Source organism: Macaca nemestrina, chromosome 15 (genome assembly GCF_043159975.1).
Source record: "Macaca nemestrina isolate mMacNem1 chromosome 15, mMacNem.hap1, whole genome shotgun sequence".
Taxonomy (NCBI): domain Eukaryota; kingdom Metazoa; phylum Chordata; class Mammalia; order Primates; family Cercopithecidae; genus Macaca; species Macaca nemestrina.
In genome coordinates this window covers 112,920,992-112,938,654 of record NC_092139.1, presented here as the reverse complement: position 1 = coordinate 112,938,654, position 17,663 = coordinate 112,920,992, and the positions used below count along the sequence as shown (strand labels likewise).

Sequence of the window (17,663 nt, the reverse complement as noted above, 5' to 3'; positions counted from 1 at the left end):
GGGGTTTGATTTTGGTTTTTTGTTGTTGTTGTTGTTGATTTGTTTGTTTTTTGAGACAGTCTTGCTTTGTTGCCTAGGCTGGAGTGCAATGGTGCAAACTCGGTTCACTGCAACCTCTGCCTCCTGGGTTCAAGCAATTCTCCTGCCTCAGCCTCTAGAGTAGCTGGGACTACAGGCATCCATCACCATACTTGGCTTATTTATTGGTTTGTTTGTTTGTTTATTTTTTCTGAGATGGAGTCTCGCTCTGTTGCCGAAGCTGGAGTGCAATGGTGTGATCTTGGTTCACTGCAACCTCTTGCCTCCCGGGTTCAAGTGATCCTCCCGCCTCAGCATGTTGAGAAGCTGGGATTACAGGCACCCACCACCATGCCCGGCTGATTTTTGTATCTTTAGCAAAGACGGGGTTTCACCATGTTGGCCAGGCTGGCCTTGAACTCCTGACCTCAGGTGATCCGCGCCCCCCTGCCCCAGCCTCCCAAAGTACTGGGATGATAGGCGTGAGCCTTAAAGACCAAATTTATTCTCTTATTCTGTTGGGCTCTAAGAGGGAACCAAAAGTGAAACAATGTTAAGAGGAGGTAACAAAGAATTGAATTTTATCCAGGAATAATCATAGCCCTTTGCTTAATTTTGCAAGGGTCTGTAGTAGGGTGAGTTGGGCATTGCCTGTTGCAAAAACGCGGCAGGAATTTCAAAGCGACTCTGCAGACAGCATGCATGTGTGGTTCCCCAGGTCCTGTGAGCCTGGGAGGTCTTGCCAGTCCTGTGGGCTCTCCTGACCCTCACCCCTGGAGGCTGACAAGGCTTGCTGACCCAGACCCTCACCAATGAAGCCTCCTTCTCTTTTCCTCCTCCTCACTGCCCTAGAGCCCAAGAGCCAGGCAGGGCATGGGCGTGGGTGGGTAACACACTGTTGGGCTGAGGGCCGGGGGCCGGGGCTGGCTTCGAGTCCTGGTTCTCTGGTTCTCTGGTTCTCTGGTTCTCTGGTTCTCTGGTTCGTGGTGTGGCTGACATCAGCCAAGGCTGGGGTGTTCTGCGTTTGACTTGGCTGATGGCCGAGTCCTGGTCGGCCCACTGGTCTGTCTGTGAGGGCGAGAGAGGGTCCCAGCACCACCGGCCCTCAGGTTCCCCATCTCCAAGTGTCAGGATTAGTTCCTTCCAGCTGGACTAGTGCCGTCTAGTACCAGCGCTAGATCGCACCGGTCAGTGAGGAAGACACACAACAAAAGCAGCCCTGGTTTAATCTACTGAGTTGATAAGAGGGAGCTTGGCAGCATATTTCGAAGTGTTGAATCCATCTAGAGAGGGGACAAACCCACCTATGTTGATCCTACTGTGTGCCCGTGGTCTCGGTTTGTCTGCAGGTGCCCCAAGGAACCTGTGGCTCAGAGCCCCCGCCCATTGTCCCGTCACCAGCAGCCGCACTGGAACGGAAACCCAGGTCTTCCCTACCAAAGCCGGTGGGCTTTTTCTCTTTTGCAAGAAAATATTGCAAATATTTATCATAAAGAAATACCATCTGTAATACAAGGAGACGTCCCCATGAGCATCAGATGAGCACGAAGCTGGCGAGCATTCAGGGCCAGCAGTGCAGACGCGGGGCAGGGGTGGGGCAGGTGCTGTCTCCCCGCGGTTCCGCCTGCAGCCTCGGAGGGCGGCTGTCCCTTTAAGTCGGGTTCCCGTTGGGATTGCCGCAGCCATCGGGGAGTGGGTGGGGGTGAGAGATGTTGGTGAGAGCCCTGCCTCTCCAAAGGCCCCCCCCAGCCAAGCCTTCCCGGCTTCCAGCCCAGACAGCCGCCAGCCAGTGGCGTTTCTGGCTCCTCGGGATTTTCCTTTTCCACTGAAGCTGCTGATTCATCCCCAGGCTGGAGTCGGGCTCAACTGTGGGGCTGGGAGCACGGGCTCTCAGGCTGCTGCTGGGCGGAGGAACTGGGCCTCCGGGGGGTGTCCTCCAGCCTCTCTGGATGCCCCATGGGTGGGGGTCGGGAGTGGTGAGGGAGGGGCAGCGCATCTCAGAGCCCTGGCAAATTTCTGGCCAGAAATGTGGGGGTATGGGCACAGCTTGGCCAAGGCCATGCTGCAAGGGCCAGGGTGGCCGTCCTTCCTCACTCCTGTCTGGCCTCCCTCTGCAGGGTGCTTCAAGGATGACCGCATTGTCTTCTGGACTTGGATGTTCTCCACCTACTTCATGGAGAAATGGGCTCCCCGGCAGGACGACATGCTTTTCTATGTGCGCCGGAAGCTGGCGTACTCTGGCAGCGAAAGCGGTGCAGACGGGAGGAAGGTGAGTGACCCCTGGCCCCTGCCCCTGCGTCCGTGCCCCAAGCATCCCTGTGGTGTCTGCTCTCGGCGTGCATGTGGACTTTCCTCAGTGCTCATGCATAGCAAAGAGGGTGAGTGATATTTATTGAGCACCTACTGTATTCCAGGAACTGTGTAGACAGTCTCATGTGCAAATCTGGATGTGCTGAGTGTCTGTGCACATTGTCATTCATCTTCACTGTGACCCTGAAGGGCAGTGATTGCTGTCACCATCGTAGCTTTCAGGAAACAGGTTCAGAGACAGCTGATCGGCTGGCCTCTTATAATTAGTCAGTAGATGGTAGAGCAAAGGTCGGGCTCCAGAGCCCAGAGCCCTCCCTCAGCCATGGCAGGGTGACGTGGCTCAGTGGTGGTGATGATGACGGTGCCTTCTACTTATTGAGCCCTCGCCATCATCTGGACACAGTGCTGAGCTCTCTTCTTCTCAGCCTCATTGTGAAGTCCCAACAGCTCGACAAGGTGGGTGTTCTTATCCCTGTCACAGATGAGGAAACGGAGGGCTCGGAGACGAAGTGATTCACCTAACATATTTCATCCACTAAATCTAAGTGTGGGAGGAGCTAATAAAATACATTTTGCATGCTTCCTTCTCTGTTTTTCACAGGCTTTTGCAGTTTGTAAAATGTTTAAGCAACCCCATATGCCAGACATGGACATGCTTTTGTTTTCCTTTAAAAACAAGAAATGAGAGGGCCGTGGAGCCAGGTCTGGAACTTGCAGCCTGCCCGGCTCTGTGACTCTGGGGCCATGTTTGCGGGCAGAGGCTAATGTAGGGATTACCTGGAGCCTGGCCTTGCCTTGGGCCCATTTTCTGAGCCTGAACACATGCGGGATGGATTTTCTGCAAGTGGGCAGGCCTGGGTGCCTTCATGCTGGCCCTGAGCCCTGAGCTAGCCCCACTTTGGAGGGACCAGCAAGAGACCATGAGCAACTGGCCAGAGAGGTGGGGGAAGAGCCAGGAGAGGGGAGGGCAGCCCAGGAGGGGAGGGCAGCCCAGGAGGGGAAGTCTGGAGAAGTGGGGGCAGCCAGTGGGGTGCAGTGTCTGAAGGGCCCATTGGATTTGGTACCAGGGAGGGGTGGCGGCCTTAGCACAGCAGTTTCAGTGGCAGGTGGGCAGGGACTGGAGCCACTCAGGCAGGCAGGGGATGCTTTCTGGGAGGGATGAAGAGGAGGACGGACTGACTGGTGATGGGATCCCTGAGTAAGAACCTTCTGGAGCTGGCTCACGGCCCCTCAGAACCTGCTGCCACGCCCGCCCTGTCTGGGTGTGCAGTCGAGAGACCAGCTTTCATGGCCAGTCTTGCTTCCCCCTGGTTTACCATATGACATTGCCAGGTCATCTCCTCTGGGGTAAAGGGGGATCAGGGCAGGTGCCCTGAAAGGTGAGGGCCCTCCCATTGTGGACACCTGGGAGGCTGGGATGTTTGGGGTTGGCGTGACCACATGAGTGCCCTTGGCAGGGAGGTGGCTGGTGCCTCGGGATCCTCACTGCCCGTGACCCTCATGGCGGGCACAGGCTCCTCTAACCTCAGCACAGCTCTGGGGGGAGGCACTGCTCTCACCCATGGGAGCTGGAACTCAGAGGCTCAGGCCCTCTGTCGTCCCAGGGCTGTGGACCCTGCCCCTGTCTCCGTCCACTCCGGCCTCTCAGCTTCTGCTGGAGTTCAGGTTGCAGAGAACCTTTCCCCCACCCCCAAATGTTGGTCTTTTCCCCAAGGCAGAGTCTGCTGCAAGCAGGGGCTCTAACGAGGACTTGGCGCATTTGAGATACTGTCAGCTGTACTTTGAATTTTGATTCCAGAGAGGTCACGACTCTGGTCAAGAGGGCAGACAGGGAGGTGGGAGGATGGGTTGTGTGCACCCCAGATAGGCTGGGGTAGGGGGAGGAGAAAGGAACATCAGATGAGGGGTCCGTCTTGGGTGGAGGAGAAGTTAAAGGTGAGAGCCCTCCACTGAGAAAGCACAGCCCTAGATCCAGGCCTGAGGAATTTGGAGCAGTGGGGATGGGACCACATCCAAGCTCTGCTGAAAATTTGGGGGTGTCGAGGTCAGGGAAGCCTGAGTCCCACGGGAGCAGGTGGCAGTCCAGCTATTCACATGCTAGAATATTCCGTTGTAACACCCACTGTGAACCATGTGCAGATGCCCCCCCACACTCAGTGCTGGGAGCACAGAAATGACTCATATCTGGCCTCAGTCTGTTGGGACAGACAGACAGTGTAGCCAGTGGTACGGAGCCATCAGTGCTGTGATGGTGGGAAGAGGAGCGGGGCGGTGGGGAGAGTGCAGAAGGTGACATCTGGTGGGCAGATTGTAGGACAGAGAGAGCGGGCAGCAGTGGGCTGACACGCCCCGTGGAGGGACCAGCGAGTGCAGAGTGGGAGGGTGTGTGATGGGTGCCACATGGGACCTGCCAGACTTGGCCGATGGAGATTGCGGGGCCTGGTGGGGGGTGGAGTCCTGGGGCTGCCCCAACTTGGCATTTTTCCCAGCTTGCCGGGCTGCAGTGCTGAGGGTGGCCTGCAGGGGGCGGGCTGGAGGCGCTGATGGGGAAACGGGGAGACCCTCCTGGCAAAAGCCCTGAGCCCTGGATGGAGGTGGGGGCCCTGCAGAGGCGCCTGCGCACTGCAAGTCCTCTGCGGCAGCCTGGCTGCTTCCCGCCCCCTCCCCATGCCCATCCCGCTGGTACCCGGTCGCCATAGCAACCGGCCGGGCCTCCTGCACCTAGCAGGGGAGGGTGGATTGGCAGGAGCTGCAGTATCAGGGGGACAGAATGCCGGGAACCCCGCAGTGCTCCAGGGCACGAGGGACATCCCCAGTCCAGCCTTTCCTAGGGAGGGATGTCCTGGATTTCCTGCCCTCTGTTTGCTCCAGCCCTGAACAAAACGCTCCATGTTCCTGGGCAGCCCATTGTGCCTTTGGCAGGAGGGGGACCTAACTGTGTGCTGCTGGCTCTGCGCTGGTGGCCCGAGCCCTGTGTCATGGTCCCGGGACACCTCAGGACCCTAAGGTGCAGATCATCTTCACACCCACTCAGAAAACCAAAGCTCAGAGACAGGGAGGAAGCTCCCCCGGGTCACACAGCTTGCCAGCAGTGAAGCCCTGACCCCAGTGTCACCTTTTCCTTTTTGGTAGATTGTTTTCAATATAACATCTATACGGAAAAACAAAGGTGTACACAGCTTGATTTTTTAGACTGAACACCTGGTTTCACCAGCCCCGAGATACAGAGTGACCAGAACACTGAGGCCCCTTCACCCCACCCCAGGGCTCACCCTCCTGTGCAGTCAGTGGGTTCTGTGTCCTCACAGCCCGTGTGTGTGGAGTCAGTGGGTTTTGTCCTCACAGCTCGTGTGTGTGGAGTCAGTGGGTTTTGTCTGTCCTCACAGTTCATGTGTGTGGAGTTGGCGGGTTCTGTCTGTTCTCACAGCTCATGTGTGTGGAGTCGGGCAGGTTCTGTCCTCACAGCTCGTGTGTGTGGAGTCAGTGGGTTTTGTCTGTTCTCACAGCTCATGTGTGTGGCCTCGGTGGGTTCTGCCTGTTCTCACAGCTCGTACATTGGAACCGGGCAGTATAGTAGTATATTTTGTTTCAGGCTTCTTTCTTTCTGTGTCATGTTTGTGAGGCATGCCTGTTGACACAGGTGGTTGCACTCTGTCTGGTCTCACTGCAGTATAATGCCTGTGGAGTGTACCGTGGTGGCCTGGCCACCCTCCTGTCAGTGGGTACCAGGCAGCTCCCAGTGTTCTCTCAGGCCTGGCTTTGGTGCACACACGGGCACCTTTCTGATGGGGAATCTGCTCTTTTGCCTGCCTGTGCGGTGGGCTGCCCTGAACAGCTGTGCCCACAGTCGTGCCCACGAGCCTTTCATTCACTGAGTCCATAATGCTTTGCTGAGCAAAATCAAATGAACGGATCAATGAAGCGAGACCAGGAGGAGCAGCAGAGTCTTGTGAGCCCTAGGACCCTCAGCTCAGGGGCTCGGGGTGACTGCAGAGCCGCACAGGCGGTGGAAGTGGGAGGCCCCCCACCCGGAGACGTCTCTTTCTCACTCCTAGGCAAGGCTGGCCTCCTGCATCTCTTTCCATAGATCCCAGCTCTGCCCCGGGGGGCGCAGGCCTGTGCACCCGCAAGGGAGCCCAGCAATGCCCAGCCCCTCGGAGCCCGAGTCTGTGAGAGCGACCAGGACCAGAGGCCCCCAGTCAGCACAGCTGCATCAAAATTGAAAGCCAGGCCGGGCATGGTGGCTCACGCCTGTAATCCCTGCGCTTTGGGAGGCTGAGGCGGGTAGATCACTTGAGGTCAGGAGTTTGAGATCAGCCTGGCCACCATGGTGAAACCCTGTCTCTACTAAAAATACAAGAAAAAAAAAATCAGCCAGGTGTGGTGGCAGATGCCTGTAATCTCAGCTACTTGTTAGGCTGAGGCAGGAGAATCACGCAAACCCAGAAGGTGGAGGTTGCAGTGAGTTGAGACCGTTCCACTGTACTCCAGCCTGGGTGACAGAGCGAGACTCCATCTCAAAAACTAAAAGAGGCCGGGTGTGGTGGCTCACACCTGTAATCCCAGCTCTTTGGGAGGCCGAGGCGGGCAGATCACAAGGTCAGGAGATCGAGACCATCCTGGCTAACATGGTGAAACCCCGTCTCCACTAAAAATACAAAAAAAAAATTTAGCCGGGCGAGGTGGCGGGCGCCTGTAGCCCCAGCTACTCGGGAGGCTGAGGCAGGAGAATGGCATGAAACCTGGAGGTGGAGCTTGCAGTGAGCTGAGATTGTACCACTGCACTCCAGCACTCCAGCCTGGACCACAGAGCAAGACTCCGTCTCAAAAAAAAAAAAAAAAAAGTAATTGAGGCCGGGTGCAGTGGCTCATGCTTGTAATCCCAGCACTTTGGGAGGCCAAGGCAGGCGGATCACCTGAGGTCAGGAGTTCGAGACCAGCCTGACCAACATGGCGAAACCCCATCTCTACTAAAAATACAAAAATTAGACAGGTGTGGTGGCGCGTGCCTGTAGTCTCAGCTACTCAGGAGGCTGAGGCAGGAGAATCACTTGAATCCAGGAGGCGGTGAGCCGAGATCGTGCTGCACTCTAGCCTGGGTGACAGAGCGAGATTCTGTCTCAAAAAAAAAAAAGAAATTGAAAGCCAGTCTCTTAGGAGAGGTATAGACATGCTTTGCTTTCTCTCTGATTTGTGTTTATTATTTGATCTTCAGTAAACTTGACTCTGATCTGTTAAAACTGGGCTAATACCTGCCTTGCAGGGTTGCTGTGAAAGGATTAATAATTTGTGAAATGTGTGGCCCAGATCCCGCCATCCACTAAGAGCTCAATAGGGATCACTATTATCATTGGTGCCACTTAGCAAATATTAGCTCTTCAAATCATTGTGACAACTTTGAGGGGAAGATGCCCTTAGTCCATTGTACAGATGAAGAAACTGAGGCTCAGCGAGGAGAATGGATGGCCCCCGTGTCCCATCTCCCATCACTAGAGAACTGGGGAACAAGAATTGGAGTTCTGGCCGGGCACAGTGGCTCACACCTGTAATCCCTGCACTTTGGGAGGTCGAGGCAGGAGGCTCACCTGAGCCCCGGGGTTCGAGACCAGCCTGGACAACATGGCGAAACCCCATGTCTACAAAAAAATCTTAAAAATTAGCCGGGTGTGGTAGCATGTGCCTGTGGTCCCCGATGCTTGGGAGGCTGAGGTGAGAGGATTATTTGAGCCCAAGAGGTTGAGGCTACAGTGAGCTGTGATTGCACCTCCAGCCTGGGCAACAGTGTGAGACCCTGTCACAAAAAATAATGACAAAAAAGAAGTGGAGTCCTTGTCCGTTGTAATACCTGCCCAGCATAGTAGTCAGGGCGAAGAAGAGCGCCTGGACCACAGTGGGCCCTGGACACTCACTTCTGCTGTGGGCCTCGCAGGCGACTGAGCCCGAGGTGGAGGTGGAGGTGTACCGGCGGGACTCCAAGAAGCTACCAGGCCTGGGAGACCCTGACATCGACTGGGAGGAGAGCGTTTGCCTGAATCTCATCCTGCAGAAGGTATGGGGTGGATGGCTGGGGCTGCGGATTGGCCCCGAGGGGTGGCTGACCCCTCCCTGCATGCTGAACCATGCTCTCTCCTAGCTGGACTACATGGTGACCTGTGCGGTGTGCACACGTGCCGATGGCGGGGACATTCACATCCATAAGAAGAAATCTCAGGTGAGCCCTGGCGCGGGAGCCCCCGCCTCCCAACTGCCAGTTCAGCCCCCGCGTGGTAGACCTCTGGCTGCCCAGCATTTGAGAGAGACAAGTCCTCCCGCTTACTTCTCTGCCCCTGAGGTGAGGGGTCTGACTCCAGAAATCCGCTGAGCTCCTGGGATCCTGTATCCCATTCGAGGAGCACAGAATCAGCTTATCCCTCACATCTCCGGGGAGGTCTATGGCTTTGGACCGGCTCTGGGCCAGGTGGCCTCTCTCTACTGGCTTGGACTGACTCGGGGCCTGTGTGCGGGGCAGGGCCTCACTTGTCCTCCACATCTGCTTTCTTCCAGCAAGTGTTCGCGTCCCCGAGTAAACACCCCATGGACAGCAAAGGGGAAGAGTCCAAGATCAGCTACCCCAACATCTTCTTCATGATTGACAGCTTCGAGGAGGTGAGCTCCACGCAGGGCCCCTCTCCTTAGCTTCCCCTCCTCGGGATATGGGTGTCAGGCGCTTCTCCCCCCCGCCTTAGCCTTGCAGAAAGGCGTGGGTGGCTTGGAGCCGGGAAGAGTCCAGCTGAGGCAGACGTGGCTCGCTCTCTTCCTGGTGTTTGCTTGTGGGCAGGTGAATTCCCCTGGCGCAGCCTCCGCTTCCTCCTCTGTAAAAGCAGTGTCATGATCATCTGTCCTACTTACTGTCAGGGCTGAAGACCAAAAGGCTCCTGAGTGGGAGGATGCCTCATAAACTCTCGCAAGCAGCGCTGCCCGGGCAGGAGGAGCCATTATTAGTGCCAGTAAACTATAAAGAAGCACCTCCACGCCTGCACTGACTTGGAATCCTAGGATGTCAAAGAGGGATGGGGTTTCCGGAGTTATCTGGGCCAAGCCTTTGTTTTAAGGTTTGGGAAACGGGCCTGGGCAGAATGAGACTCACTGAGAAACACAGGGCGCTGGGAGGGTGGGGAGGGAGCCGGTCGCGCCTCACTCCCTGCTCTGCCCACCTGTGTCTCTCCTCTGTTGAGGCCCTGGTCGGGGTCCTTGTGCGCATCCGAGGCCCTTAGGGTCCTGAGGACTGAGAAGGAAGGCATGCGCGTCCGCAGGAAGATCCCAGGCTCGGGGAGGTCGTGTCCCCTCCCCAGGCACACGCAGCTCCTGCGTGGCAGAGCTGAGATTTGCATCTAAGTCTTTGTGTCCTCGGAGCTCAGTCTGTGCGCCAGACCCTGGGAGCAACGACTCGTTAAGGCGGCAGGATAGGGCCTGTGGCACCTTAGTCTGATATTGTCACCCCAGGTGGGCAGTCACCCTGCCACCACCACTGAGCCTTTGGCTACACAGGAGCCTCAAAGATGTGGCGGGCAGGGCTGGGCACCCCAGGCGGTGTGGAGGGGCCCAGACAGTGGCTGACGGTCCTGGTGAACCGTCATGAGGGCGTGCGTCTTCCGCCAGTCCCAGCGTCTCCGTAAGGGTCCCTGTCCTCCTCTGCTGCTCAGCCCCTGCCCCAATGTGAGGCTGTTCCTGTCCCATGGGCCTTGGAGGGCATGGGACCACAGGAGTGTGTGACAGAGAGCCAGCTGTCCCCTGAACAATGGGTTTTCCGAGCAGCCCTCCCTGCCGGTTGGGCCAGGCTGTGGTGTGGGCGGTGGGAGCCGATGGTCATGTCCTTGTCTCTTTGTGCCCTGCCCCAGGTGTTCAGCGACATGACTGTGGGAGAAGGAGAGATGGTCTGTGTGGAGCTGGTGGCCAGTGACAAAACCAACACGTTCCAGGGGGTCATCTTTCAGGGCTCCATCCGCTATGAGGCGCTCAAGAAGGTGTATGACAACCGGGTGAGTGCGGGGTGGCCTCACAGGCGCTCCCGGGCCCGGGGTTGGCGGCTCTACAGCCCACCTTGGTCCACACCACGAGGCCTCCCAGCCTGCTTCTGCGTGGTAGCGGCCACCAGGGGCACCCGCAGCCCCCGGGCTCCTTCTAGGCGCTCCCTGGCCCTCTTCACATCATTCTTCATGGTCGGCCTCAGCCCACGCGGGCCGCTTGCCTTCATCTGAAATGAGCGGGACTTCCTCAGTCTCTAGTTCCCTGGGAAGTGATGGCTGATAGTGTCACTCGCTTCCTGCGACTGGCCCTGGAAGCGCTCCGAGTCGCCCCCAGCTAAGCAAGCAGATGTGGGCAGGCTGCTGTCCCCCAGCAGGCACCATCTACAGCCAGCCTTGCTGCCAGCCTGGCGCCCTGTCCTCAGCCTGGCGCCCTGTCCTCAGCCTGGCGCCCTGTCCTCAGCTTGGCGTGTGGTTCATGGGGCGGTGGGAGGGGCGCCAGGAGGGGCACCAGGCAGGGATGTGGTTCCATTCCAGCTGCCCCGCCTGCTGGCTCAGACCCTCCCTCCTGGGCAGCCCCCGCTCCTTGAGGGATGGTCACCCTGGCTGTTCATGTCCCGGGGAGGGGCCCCATGGAGCCATCGCCACCTCCCTGACTCAGGCTGCCCCGCCGGCCCCCAGGTGAGCGTGGCCGCCCGCATGGCACAGAAGATGTCGTTTGGCTTCTACAAGTACAACAACATGGAGTTTGTGCGCATGAAGGGCCCCCAGGGCAAGGGCCACGCCGAGATGGCGGTCAGCCGAGTGTCCACAGGTGACACGTCCCCCTGTGGGACTGAAGAGGACTCCAGCCCAGCTTCGCCCATGCACGAGCGGGTAAGGGCTGCATGGCTGGGGGCTGGGGCTCCCGTCCCTCGGGTTCACTTTCCACTGTCTTCCCCCGTGCTCACGGCCCCCCGGGGACAAAGGTGTCATCATCCCCACCCACCAGTGTGCAGGCCGAGGTGCCGAGCGTGCGGAGGCTGGACCCCCAGCCCTTCTCTTTGCTCAGTGGTTTGTAGGAGGCGCTGCTGCGGGGGAGGTGTTCCTGCCTTGCAGACCTGGAGGGCTGTGCCTGGCCAAGGTCACACCGCAGGCTGGTGCTGGGCCAGGCCTCTTTCTGCCTCCCTGAGATGCCGCAAAGCCAGGCTGAGTCCACAGGGCCAGTGGGCAGAAAAGACTGGCTGGGGACCCAGGCCCGGCCCTGGCGCCTGCCTGGGTGAACCTGCTGGGTGGACCTGCTGGGTGAGCGTGGGTACATGGCCAGCCTTCCCCGGTGAGTCAGATGGGAATGATGGTGGCTGAGGGCCAGCCAGAGCATGCAGAGGCCTAGACCACCCAGCTCTGCCCCGCGGTTTGTACGAAGCACTGCTGCGGGAGAGGCGTTCCTGCCTCGCACACCTGGAAACCAGACTTGCCAGCTTGCCCCAGGTCGCACGCTGTCTTGGGATAGCACTGGGCTTGGGCCCCTGCTCTGTCTCGAGGCCACCCTCCTTCCCCAGGGCGGGAGGCTGAGGTCAGCAGCAGCTTTGCTCCCAGCAGCCTGTAGTGGGGCACAGACAGGAGAAGGCCTCCAGCCCACTGGCTGCTTTGCTCTGCCTGGTTCTTGCAGAGGGGCTGCCCAGAGCCGTAGGTCTTGGAAGAGGACAGGTGTGCTGGGCGGGGGGTGCCCGTGGCACAGGTCCGGGGCAGTCCTGCCCAGCCGTTGTCCAGGAGAGATGCCGCCCACAGCCGGAATCCTGCTCTGCTGCTCTCACAACCTTGGGTGTGTCTCTTGCTCTCCAAGCCTCAGTTTTCTCATCTAGAAACAGGGCACGAGGATACCTGCCCCTTCAGTATTTGGGAGGCTCTGAGGAGTCTGGGACTTGGCCCTCAGGAGGATTCCCAGGTGGCAGCCGCTGTAGTTGCTGTTGACCTACTTGGAAAGCAGACGCATGGGAATGTAATCAATGCTTTACTGCAGACATGCCTGCGATGAGGGAGTGTGTGTTTGTTATACTTTTAATTCGAGAAAGATCTTAACCATACTTATCTCCAGGCGGTCAGATGTTGGTTTTCTTTCTCTTCTGTATACCTTTTTTTGTTGGGGTGGGGGGAGTATCTTCTGTAATGAATGTGTTTTACAATCCAAAGACAGCAAGTGCTATGTTTTGCAAAGATGGGTGAGAACGGCAGGCAGCGGCCTCTCTCATCTTTGGAATGAGGTGGTTTATATTTCTGAGTTCCTTTCTGAGATAAAGGGCCTGGTTCTTCTTCCTGGTCCTTAATTATCCCCTGGGACTCTGACAAAATGTGTGTGTGAAAGTCCTTATGAAGATGTGGCCCGATCTCTGTGCTGGACAAATGTGGGTGCCGTCTCCAGCCACAGCGTGAGGGCTGAGTGACCATAGCTCACTAGACCTGCCTGAGCCTTGGTTTTCCCATCTGTCCAGTGGGAGTGGTTGTGAGGGGTGTGAAAGTCCCTGGTGCCTTAGCAACTGGGCAGCCGTGGGATTCAGGGGGAGGGACGTGCTAGGGTCACACAGGGTCAGCAGCGGGGCTGGCCCCTGGGGACTGCCACCTGTGCGCCTGCTATTACCTGTCTCCTTCTCCTGCGGGGTCGTCTGGAGCCAGTGCGTGACACATGCTGACTCTGTGTATTGTGGTTGGTGCTGTTTGTTTCTTTTATCTTTTGAAAACCTTCCCCGGCTTGTGGGAACACCGTCTGGAGCCCAGCAGCTGCCAGGACTTTGGTGGATGTCGGAGCCTTGACGAGGAGGCTGACGGGGCTCCCGAAGTCTCGGTCCCAGCTCATCCTGCTCCTCAGATTCTTGTTGGCATGGGGAGGAGGGAGGAGATGGGCCAAGTTCCCTCTGGCTGGAACGCCCTTCCCCCCCTTCTTCACCTGGCGAACTCCTACTCGTCCTTCAAGACCCAGCTCCAGCGGCGTCTCCTCCAGGAAGCCTTCCCTGATTTCCCAGGCTGTGGATCCTTTTTGCCTCTGTGCTTCATGTATCCTGTGCTTCTCTTTCTCTGTCTCCACAGCCAGCATGCTGTCTATGGTTGTCACTCTCTGAGTCTGTCACCCCAGCAGACTGTGAGCTCCTTGAGGGCAGGGACCTGCGATGTGCCTATCTGTCCTTAGTGCTGTGGCTGCCTGGCCCTGAGTGGGTGTGAATGTTTGGTGACCAGAACCAAACGTGATTAGAAGTGGGGAGGAGACAGAGGCCTAGAGACACTTAGCACAGCATCTCCTGTGAGGGGTGCTGGGAACAAGAGGGATGGGGCCACTTCAGCCCTGAGAAGTAGGATAAGGAGCGTGTCCCCTGGAGGACAGAAGACAGGGCTGCTGCCGTCCTGCTTGGTGACCACAGGCAAGCCAAGGTCTCAGTCCCTGCCTTAGTTTCCCCATCCGTCAGATGGGCTGACGCTAGCCCCTGTCTCATGGAGCTGGGAGGCTCGGTGGGTCTCTGTGGGGCCAGTGCTCACTCAGCGTCAGCAACTGTTGTTCATTTGTGCTTGAACATCCCCCTAACCAGTGTCTGAGGCCCAGAGGACGGGGTCTTTCTGCCATTTGCGGCAGCAGCCTGGTCGCTCCTCAGGCAGCACTGGTGGCCAGGTGGCCTGCTGGCCCCTGGGCTGGAACGCATCTTCCAGTCTCTAGGCCCCACCTAGCACGGGCCAGTTGGGGCTGGATCCTCTTGGCCGAGCGGCCTCTTCCCTGGGAGCTGTGTCAGGTTGTTTGAGGACGGGAGAGGAGGGGCGTTGGGACCCCCGGGTATGGGGCTATTCTGCTCTGGTGACTTTGGATCCTTGTTCCCAGGTGACCTCCTTCAGCACGCCCCCCACCCCAGAGCGGAACAACCGGCCTGCCTTCTTCTCCCCATCCCTCAAGAGGAAGGTGCCCCGGAACCGGATCGCCGAGATGAAGAAGTCTCACTCGGCCAACGACAGCGAGGAGTTCTTCCGGGAGGACGACGGCGGAGGTGACCCCCTACTCCGTGCCCTAGGGCCCCTGCACCCTTCAGTCTCCTCTTGATCCAGACCATTTATTTATTCATTCATTTGTTCATTCAGCAACACTTAGAGAGTGGGTGCCATGTGCCAGCCACGCCTCCAGGAGCTGAGGGTAGAGCCGGGGACGGACAGAAATGGCTGCCTCCGGGGGTCCCGTCCTGGTGGGCCCAGGCATCTCCTTGGCAGAGTGCTTGGAGCCCAGATGTGCAGCAGTATGTCAGTTTCAGGGGATTCCCCACCTTTCTAAGACCTTTCAGCCTGCTTAAGAAGGCCGATGGGTGATCTGATGGCTCCACACACACCGGCTGTGGAGGGAGAGAGGAGGGCTCCCCTCCCTTGGGTCAGCTCACCCTCAGGGGGAGGCCCGGCCTTGCTAGCTCTGTGCAGCCTCCCAGGACCGTGTGCTCTTTGGTGAGAGTCGCCACCTCGTGCAGCCTCCCCCCAGCCTCCTGTGCCCCTGTCCCCCAGACTCTGGGTGTCTGTATCTGGGTGTTCCTGTGCCCCGCAGTCCTGCCCAGGCAGTCTGCACTCTCTCCTGAGCGCCTGCACCTGCTCCCTGTCCACGCTCAGTGACTGTCCAGAATCCAGGAGTCGTTCCCAGAGCCCCCAGGGAGGCCATGGGGGGGTTTTAAGCAAGGGAGTGACACAATCAGATTAGCATATTTAAAATGCCACTCAGCAGACCCTGTGGGAAATGGCTCCTGAGGACAGGGGTGGCCATCACAGACAGGTTGGGAGGTTCTGCCACGCTCTGCTGGCGTGGACCACGTGCCTTCCTCACCGTCATCCTCAGGACCCAGTGGGCACCTGGCTCTGCACTGTGTGCCTGTCTGTTGAGTGTATGGAAGTGAAGGATTGGCCAGGCGCAGTGGCTCACACCTGTAATCCCAGCATTTAGCAAGGCCGAGGTGGGTGGATCACTTAAGGTCAGGAGTTCGAGACCAGCCTGGCCAGCATGGTGAAACCCCGTCTCTACTAAAAACACAAAAAATTAGCCCCGCATGGTGGCAGGAGCCTGTAATCCCAGCTACTCTGGAGGCTGAGGCAGGAGAATTGCTTGAACCCGGGAGGCAGAGGTTGCAGTGAGCCGAGATTGCACCATTGCACTCCAGGCTGGGCAACAAGAGTGAGACTATCTCCAAAAAAAAAAAAATAAGGAAGTGAAGGATTCGCTGATAACTCCCACTGAGCACCTCCCCCAGCGGGGAGCTGGGGCTGCAGCATTGGTCAGAAGAGGTGGCAGCCTTTGTCCTGACTGCTGGAACCAAGAGGCAGGGGCCCCGCCTATGCAAGGCCCGGGTCAGGGACTCCAGCACTGGCCTCGACCTGCTCTTGTGTGAACTTGAGCCAGCCCCTTCCCCACCTGGGCCCGTTCCCGAGTCAGTGAGAAGTATTGATCACTGCCCTAGTCTACCTCTCTGGGGCAGGTTCCCCCAGCCGGGACCGCAGGACTGGGTAACGGTGCAGGTCGGCCCAGGCTTGCCCCTCCCATGCTCTGCAGGTGGCAGTGCCTAGTTCCAGGGACAGGGCCCGCGGAAGCAGAGAATTACACGCTCTGTGTACCAGCCCCCCTGGAGGAGACTGAGCTCGAGACAGAGAAGGGAGAGATGAGGGGTGGCCAAAGAAGCCTTCCTGGAGGTGGAGGCGTGGGTCTGGCTGGAGGAGGGGGGAGGGGTGTCACGGGCGAGGAGGCGGCCGCTCTGGAGTGCGTGGGTGCTGGTGTGGGGGTGTTGGTAAGGAGCGTCCCGGCCTCAGCAGAGCGTGGCCTCAGCCTGGCCTGGGAGCTGGCGTCCTGCTCTTCCCCCCGCAGCCCGTGCTGTGGGCCTTGACCTGGCTTTCTCTCCTCCAGCCGATCTGCACAATGCAACCAACCTGCGGTCTCGGTCCCTGTCGGGCACGGGACGGTCCCTGGTTGGGTCCTGGCTGAAGCTGAACAGAGCAGATGGAAACTTCCTTCTCTATGCACACTTAACCTACGTCACTTTGCCGCTGCATCGGATTTTAACAGGTAACGCTGGCTGATTTTAACAGGGAAGCTGCCGCCCTCACAGCCAGCTCTACCTCCAGGGCCTTGGTGCTTGCGAGCCACCCGGAGTCGTCCCGCCCCGTCCTGTCGGTGGGTTTCTTTGCAGGGCTCTTGGCCTCCTTGTCTCAGACTTTGGGTGGAGCCGTAGCTTTCCCAGAATCCTCCCTTTGCTCACCTTTCTGGCACACCTGCTGTCCCCTCGAGTGGCCACATGCCCGGGTGTGTGTGATTCACAGGCGATTGGAGGCTCTTGGGCCACCTCGCCGACCCAGGCCTGCAGCAGCTGTGACAGGCCGTGGCTCTGGCCCCCACACCAGCTTGTACCTGAGCCCCTGCAGGGTGTGCCGTTGCTGCGGGCCCGTTTCCCAGTCTGCAGGGTGGGGATGGTGGAGACACGTCTCCTCTGCAGTCTGTGAGGCCTGGAGAGGAGATGCGTGAGTGGCCGAGGCGGGCTTCCTTCAGAAGTGGCACTGCTTAGCACTCACTGCTGTTGAGGGTTACTGTTTCACCTGCTTCCCTCCTGCCGGCCCTAGACATCCTGGAAGTTCGGCAGAAGCCCATCCTGATGACCTAGCCACGTGCGGAGCCTGTGCAGAGCCCCGGCCGGGCCCAGCCCTGGGAGTGCTGCCAAGTGCCTACCTGTCCACCGCCACCGGGGCCTCCTGTGACCCGCCAGTGCTGGAGCCGCAGCCAGGCGAGGCCACTCGACTCCCGGGGCCAGGGCCGACTCCACGAACACCAGCCCAAACTGAAGTGCCTCTTCCCTCCCCTGCTGGCTCTGCTCCGCCCTGTGCCCCCGCCCGTCGCCCCCCACCCATCTCTGGAGAGCCCTCTGCACCCAAACAGGACTAGAGCTGCCGAGCGGCCATGAGAGAGAGCGGGAGGAGCAGCTGATGCCCAGAGCGGGGCCGGACCGGCGCATCTATGTTCTCATGCCCCCAGCAGCAGGCGGAACCACCCAGCCAGGGCACTCAGCGCATCAGACTGTCCACACCTTCTTGAGGAACGCCAGTTGAAGATTCTGGAATGCCATGCGGATGAACTTCAGCACCCGCGTCAGTCCCAGCTCATCCTTCCCAGTTTACCACTTTGTTCTAACAGGAGATGGGAATACAAGAAGTTTGATGGCTTTGCCCTGGGCTGGGAATACCTCACCCACGCCCAGTTCCAGAAAGGCCTCCAGCTGAGCAGACGGCCCCGATCCCGCCAGAACGGCCTTTTGCTTCCAGCCAAAGAACACCGCCAACACACACACCTCCAACCTGGGACAT

At 58.6% G+C, this 17,663-nt stretch overlaps 1 protein-coding gene across 4 annotated transcripts in view; it reads left to right on the top strand.

Moving 5' to 3' along the window:
* The window catches only part of LOC105464290 (KIAA0930 ortholog), a 44,610-nt gene extending 27,207 nt beyond the window's left edge, over positions 1-17,403 (top strand). For 2 of the 4 annotated variants that reach the window (XM_011712031.2, XM_071080733.1), the window contains exons 2-10: positions 2,136-2,287; positions 8,258-8,377; positions 8,462-8,539; positions 8,872-8,973; positions 10,206-10,346; positions 11,013-11,207; positions 14,173-14,335; positions 16,216-16,374; positions 16,926-17,403. In XM_011712031.2, the coding sequence (XP_011710333.2) occupies positions 2,136-2,287; positions 8,258-8,377; positions 8,462-8,539; positions 8,872-8,973; positions 10,206-10,346; positions 11,013-11,207; positions 14,173-14,335; positions 16,216-16,374; positions 16,926-16,966 (1,151 nt within the window). In that variant the 3' untranslated portion in view covers positions 16,967-17,403. Of the gene's footprint in view, positions 1-1,309; positions 1,464-1,959; positions 1,979-2,135; positions 2,288-8,257; positions 8,378-8,461; positions 8,540-8,871; positions 8,974-10,205; positions 10,347-11,012; positions 11,208-14,172; positions 14,336-16,215; positions 16,375-16,925 lie in introns of those variants that run through there. The other 2 variants (XM_011712030.2, XM_024787510.2) reach the window with 2 other exon arrangements.
* Positions 17,404-17,663: the final 260 nt, after the last annotated feature.